Source organism: Microplitis mediator, chromosome 2 (assembly GCF_029852145.1).
Source record: "Microplitis mediator isolate UGA2020A chromosome 2, iyMicMedi2.1, whole genome shotgun sequence".
Classification (NCBI taxonomy): Eukaryota; Metazoa; Arthropoda; class Insecta; order Hymenoptera; family Braconidae; genus Microplitis; species Microplitis mediator.
This window is the reverse complement of record NC_079970.1, coordinates 26,279,632-26,286,694: the sequence shown is the minus strand read 5'-3', so window position 1 is coordinate 26,286,694 and position 7,063 is coordinate 26,279,632. Positions and strand designations below refer to the sequence as shown.

Genomic DNA, 7,063 nt, shown 5'->3' with positions numbered 1-7,063 from the left:
GTATCATAAACGGCAAAGTCTTATGCTATAATTTGTTAACCGTGATTTAAAATTACCATCATTTAGCTAAAGGACACTGGGCCTTACCATATCAGATTTTGTATCCACGCGATAATACGCACCCTAAAATACATTAGAAACCACTTCTTTCTATGCCTCGTTCGAAAAAATGCTCATAAAGCTCGAAAATATATTCACAGCAATGTTTTTAAGTTCCTTGAGCTTGAAAACAGCGGGAAGTATTGGGGTTTACCCACAGGTTTAACCGATAGACCGATTTTTTTTTCTTCCAAAAGGTTAGCAACGTACATCAATTGAATCAACAGAGACAGCTATAAATATTTTTATTTGCAATTATTCTATAGCTTTTTGGATACTAACATTGTATATATTCTGGTTGTAACGAGGCTATTTCAGTGGATATATATACACGTTTAATAAGTTTTAATTCAATAGTCTATATGTTTTTATTATTTATATATTTTTGCTCCAGATCAACTTTGTGCATAGCTGCTGCAATAAATGTCACAATAAGTACTATAGATACGCGTTCATTTATTGGTATAGTAGTTTGTATGAGTTTTTAGTTTTTTCATTTTATTGTGATAAATCGTATTTTATGTGAAAATCAATAATATCAAATGTTATTTAAACAATATTAACCTTCCTACTCTATACAATTAAAAACATTTACTCAATAAATATTGAATTCAACAATGGCTCTGCATTATATTGTATGAAAATTTAAAAGCTGAATGCAGCAACGTAATAAACATTCCAATATCAATTAAAATTAAAAATTAATTTAAAACCTAATTGTTAATTTTATTGACAATTTAATATAATAAAATCGCAGATAAAAATTTCAATGTTTATCATCGTATGAATTAATCTAAAAGTCGATAACAACATGACGACGATATTAAATTAATATTATAAATAAAAATATATAAAAAGTAATTGTCGTTTATTAACATTAGCAGCCATTTCGTGTGTGATACATCGATATAATATTTATTGCAAAAAGAATAGTGTTGGTATCGGTTGATTTCACGCGATGCTGGAAGTAGGTGCAGTGTAGTTTAATATATATATATATTTGCGTGATAGGTGGGTAATCGACCGTTATAGCGGGAGCACGCACGCGCTATCAATTAAAATCCTTTAGGCGTTTTTATGAACGTCAGATCAAAGAAGATGGGATACAATGATGATGATAATGATGATAATAACGATGATCTAGCAGATGGTGTTGCTTAGATGGGCTGACGAGTGAAGGGAAGATTAGTATTTCGTACAACTTGTAAACACAAACAGACACACGTGTATATATTTATTTTTTTTAAATAATTTGTATTGGTAATATTTTTACCTCATCATAATATAATCGTTTTGCACAAACACAACAGCACAATTCTGATAAATTGTAACGAGGCTGATGCCTCCCCTGAGTATATATAAACATCACGAGTCATCATCTTCTCAGTTCTCAAAAGGTTCTCTACTTCAACGATATGACTTCTTTATTCCAGGTTTGTTTTATATCTGTTATTATTGTTTGTTATGCCAATATAGTTTACATTAAATATTATAATATTTGACAATATTGTCAATTCAGATTATAACAATAATTTAATTTATATATTTATTCATATCATCTTATTATAATTTTTTAGACACTAAAAAAAATTAACAATCAGATCAAGGCTGTAAAATAATATTCGCGAGTTGAATAATAATAATGATAATCCAAATGGTTTAGTACGATCATCGCCTGTAATTTTTAGCGTACAATTTATCGAAACCGCACACACACACACATACACATTCACCACAGACAGAGTAACAAAAGTACCAACCAGGAGAGATAGGAACCAATCGTTTGTCATTCACTTCGTGAAACGAATACCGTTTGCTAAAGCGTAAGGATCTTTTAGGGATTCGTGAACTCATGCACGAACAACCCGAGTTGCTCTCTTTCCTCCATCGGGAGAAATTGGTGAAACACGTGACTACTCTTTTTCACTCGTTTTAAGTAGATAGCTGCAATTTATTGTGCAGAAGAAAACGCTAAAAATAAAACACGTAATGAAAAAAAAAAACATATGTCTGTATATATTTAAAAAATAAAAAAAATCCTTAACCTTTCTATTGGGATTTAAAAGTTTAAACTACGCTAAAGCATTCATTCAAGATATTTGGAATACTATATATAAATCAGAAACCACAAACAAGAAAATCCTGCATATTTATTTTAGTTGTTTGTTATTCTTTATGCAGTTAACCGGCAAGATTCTACTGGCGCTGTGTTGCGTCAGAACAGCAACCGTTTTTGCGGGATTGTTACCAGAGGCTGATAGCAACGGTTACCAATACAACAGGCCAATAACAACAACTGGCGGGGGAGCATTTGCTGGTCTTGGTGCTATTGTCGATCCCTCTAATAGACGATCTGGATACACTAGAGATAGTTCATCTGGACGATTGCCGTTGGGATTGAACCCTTTGACAAGTCCAGGATTCGGTGGGAGTGGGAGTGGTAGTGGTAGTGGTAGTGGTAGTGGTAGTGGTAGTGTAGTTGGTGGTGGTAGTGTTAATGCATTTGACTTTGGGGGCAGAACAACAAATACCTACAGTGCACCTGGATTTGCAAACGATTTTGCTAGAGGTATCGGTTACAATCCAAGGCCGACTAATACGTACAATCTTCCTAATGGATACAATTCCATTGGAAACTATCAGGGGGACGGAGGCATTGCTCCTGGTTACAACGGAATCAATGATCCTTATCGTAATCGCTACGATCTAGACGACAACCGAGTAAGTAATTGATTTAGATATAGTTTATTATCATTTTTATTTTACAGCTTTAATTTATCATCAATAATTATTGGAATATTGGCTTAAATATTTTAAATTCATAAAGTGGAAAAATTTCCAAAATAAATAGAAAAAAAAAAAAAAAAACAGAGATGATTCAATTTTTTTTTATGTGTACAACAGAGCAATGAATGCGGATAACGGTGATATATGTAGCATTAATATATAAAAATATTTGATTTTTAACAGAGAGAGAATGTACGGGGGCAAATAGTACATATGGGAATAAATGAATCCGGAAATAAAAAAAGTATAAAAAATATGTATAGAATAAAATATTCTAACAAAGATAGTTTTTGATAAACGAATATTAATGACATATTTATCGAAGCGTATATCGGAATAGCCAGTGAATCGTGATAATGTTTGGATCGTTCAACAAATCGTCCAATACTATAGGATGTATTATATTTTTGCGGTGGTATCGGTTGTTAAATCCCGCGGGATGATGATGGTACATAAGCTCCCATCGGGGTGTCGGACAACGACACGATCGAATCGAATGGAATCGAATGATATCGTATCAAATCGTATTGAAAGTATGAACCATGCAGAAGGAAAACGCTCTGGGAAGTGAAGAGAAAAGAGCTTTCTGTCCCGTATTGTCCACTCACCTTCTGTTGATATAACCACCAGAGGCGCTTTTCAGACCTCTCACCCTGTCAAAACCTTTTGTATTTTACTATTTTATCATTATTATTATTATTTTTATCATATTTTTTTCACAGAAATATATTTTTTATAATTTTTTGTTCCATTATCATATTCTTTTCTGTATTCTTGTGGGATATGACAACAGCCTCGACCCTACAGCTTTCAATACCAAGTGTTTGATCCACCGAGTGGTAACGATTACGGGCAGCAGGAGTCTAGCGATGGAAATGTTGTCCAAGGAGAATATCGAGTTCTTTTACCAGACTCGAGGACACAAATCGTTAAATATACGGCCGACAATGTCAACGGATACAACGCAAACGTACAATACGAGGGTCAAGCACAGTATCCCAACACTATAACTGCTAACTCTCCCACTTCAGTGGGCTATCAATTTCCGGGTTCAGCTTCTGAGGGTCCTTATCAGCCATCCGGTTTTCCTGGTCTTATTCCCTATCAAGGTCAGTATGTCATCTTAAGTTCGTTCACTATATATTTTGTCTGAGTGAGCTATCAAAAACAAATACCCATTTTCTCATAGAATAATAACAAAAAAATAACCATCGTATAAATTGTCAAGAACATACAGTTTTAGTGAGTCTACATTACAGTTTTAAATAATAAATTCAACGGATAATATTATTTTTACATTTTAAAATCATAAAAAATTATTTTTCGTTTTACTGCCAAAGTTTTTGTATTTTCATGACAATATAGTACTCTTTAATGTAGATATTCAAACAAAGTTTTCTATTAAATGGATAAATCGAAAAAACCAATTGACCTAAAAATATAACTTGAAAATGAGAGAGAAAAAAAAAAACATTTCAATTCAATACTTTTTTATTTTTTTTTTTTTTTTGCACAATAACTTTTGATTGATAATACTGATTTTTATTAAAATTGTAAACAATAAATGAGAGTATCGAATTAGTATCCATAAAGTACGTCAGGTAAAAAATACTTTTTGGGAGATTAAATAATTTATTTAGTAATTTAAATGGTGAAAGTTTAAATAGAAAGGACAAAATTAATAGCTATATAAATAAGGTATTTCCTGTAATCATGACATGCAATCCAACGCAGTTGACTGCTGCGCGAAAATGTTTACAAGTAAATACACCACATACGCATCCTTTCCCTGTTGACGAGTGTCATGTTGGAAAAAAATATTCACAGTATATACACAGATACACTATATGTGCATAATACATGTGCATACTACATTACAAATAGTAACAACAAAAAAATGAAATAAAATAACATATCATAAATATAAATATGATTTTATGTTGGATGACAGGTAAAATAGGTGGCGTTGGTGGTATTAGTGGTGTTGGTGGCTACAGCAGGCCCAATGGAGACAGATTTACTGGTGCAAATAACAACATCTTTGGTAACAGTCGCGGTGTTGCCGTAAGTACTGGCCCTGGAAATCAATACTTACCTCCAACCGGTGGATATGGCAAATGATCATCTCAACCAATACAACTTTCGTCGAACCCCACAATTTTATGGTAACGAAAAAAAAATAAAATTTTTTTTTCTATTCTTTTAAAAATGATTTTCAACTGGCACTCAATCCAGCATTATACCAATGGTTGGTTGGCTACCGCAAAGATAAGCTCCGCAAAATGTTGATCGTGATACTACTGCCGCTTTTTTTTCTCACTGACATAAAAAACGTTCTTCCGCATTAAATCTAGAGCATTATTTTTTACATGTGATTATAAACATATCCTACATCCACAACATGTACACTTTAATATGTATAAATATTAATTCAGAGTGCTACTATATCCAACTCTTACTCGTTATAACTAAACAATTTATAATTGTATGCAATGTATACACTTTCCCATTGTTAATATATTTGCACACTGCTATCTATGTGATATAAATGATAATCAAATATACAAATATATTAAACTTGTACTCTGTTATTAATAAAACTTAAAATATTATGCTTTTAATATAATTTGTTGTTATTATTGTGTTACATTCATATAATATCTGAACACATTGTTTTCAACTAATTTCATATCTTTAAATATCATTATTAGATAAATAGAGAATATCCTATTTTATTACTAATTAGTAATTACAAATACAAAATCCAAATAATAACCTTGTAATTATAACTTGAATTATTATCATTATTATTGTTATTTACCAGAATAATGGCTTCCAGTTATAATTTGAGTAAACAATAAAATTGGTTAAGGATTATTGTTGATAGTACAAATAAAACGGATAAAGAAAAAAAATAAACTCGACATACAAATGAATTAATAATGAAGACATTTGTGTACATGTTATATTATAGGTATATATATTTAGACAAACAATATCAAGAGTGGTGGATACTTATCACAGTCTAAGTGGATTGGTCGTTAAACTAAACAAACTTGCCATATGTGGTAAAGCAACAAAGTGATATAGTTCAACTATTAAGTAAGCTGATGTATTATAATCTGTGTCGTAAAATAACAGACTCAGTGGTGATGTAGTGGTATAGTGGTATAGTGGTATAGTGTACAGTGTACAGTGTACAGTTTAGTAAAGTAGAGTAAAGTAAATAGTGGTAGACAATAGGAATAGTAGTTTGACGATGATAAACAGTATTTAGCTACGGACGCTTAAGCCATTTAAAATTACCCTAATTTGTCTGAAACGTGTGATAAGCCAAAAGCATTTCTTGTCTCTCCTTTGTTATCAATGTTATGTTATAACGTTATAAGCATGGTGAACAACGGGCATTGTTGGAACTGACCAGTGACCAACTGGAATAATGATCATCCACATTACTAAATTTAACCTTCTGCCACTGCTATATCGCTATACATATCTTATTATTAAACAAACTCAAATTGTTTAACATAAATATTTTTTTATCATTTGTATAAAATTTGTTAATTGGATAATTATCCAACGATAGTAATAGTAATTGGATGAATTTGACTGAATTATTATTTGCATTGATAATCGCATGACTTTGACTCTGTTATTTATGGGTATATGTAATAGGCTATAAAGGAAACATAAATATATATATGTATATATAAATGTGTGTATGTATATTATACTACTGAAGTGAAGCTTATCAGACATTTACAAAGCAGTTTAACCATGGCAGACCAATTAATTCTGTGCCAGCGTGAGTTATTCTCTTAGAGATTTTTATCAATAAACAGCGAATATGAATGCGTCTGATGCACGTAAACTCCGATTAATATAAATATACAAGTATATCAAAAAAATGTAATTTTTAAAATTATAACGGATACTTTCGATAAATAAAAATTTTAACCTACTTCTTTTGAAATACAACAACTATCTACTTTTATCGAAACGGTCATTTGGTCAGTCTGGCTTAAAAATACTTATTTCCAGCAGTGTATAATGAAAAATAAATCATAAATCCAATAATATACTAATGAAATCAGGCAGACGACAAATCATAAATAACATAAAGCCCGTCTCGTACAAATACAAATATAAGCATACTCTATTGTACTTAGATTTAATT

At 31.2% G+C, this 7,063-nt stretch overlaps 1 protein-coding gene across 1 annotated transcript; it reads left to right on the top strand.

The window, feature by feature from the left end:
• The first annotated feature begins 1,401 nt into the window (after window positions 1-1,401).
• On the top strand, window positions 1,402-5,463 carry LOC130663049 (pro-resilin-like). Its single transcript, XM_057462097.1, has 4 exons — window positions 1,402-1,532; window positions 2,281-2,820; window positions 3,680-3,995; window positions 4,838-5,463. Exons 1-4 carry the CDS (start codon window positions 1,515-1,517, stop codon window positions 5,005-5,007), a joined length of 1,044 nt encoding a protein of 347 aa, XP_057318080.1. The 5' UTR covers window positions 1,402-1,514; the 3' UTR covers window positions 5,008-5,463.
• Window positions 5,464-7,063: the final 1,600 nt, after the last annotated feature.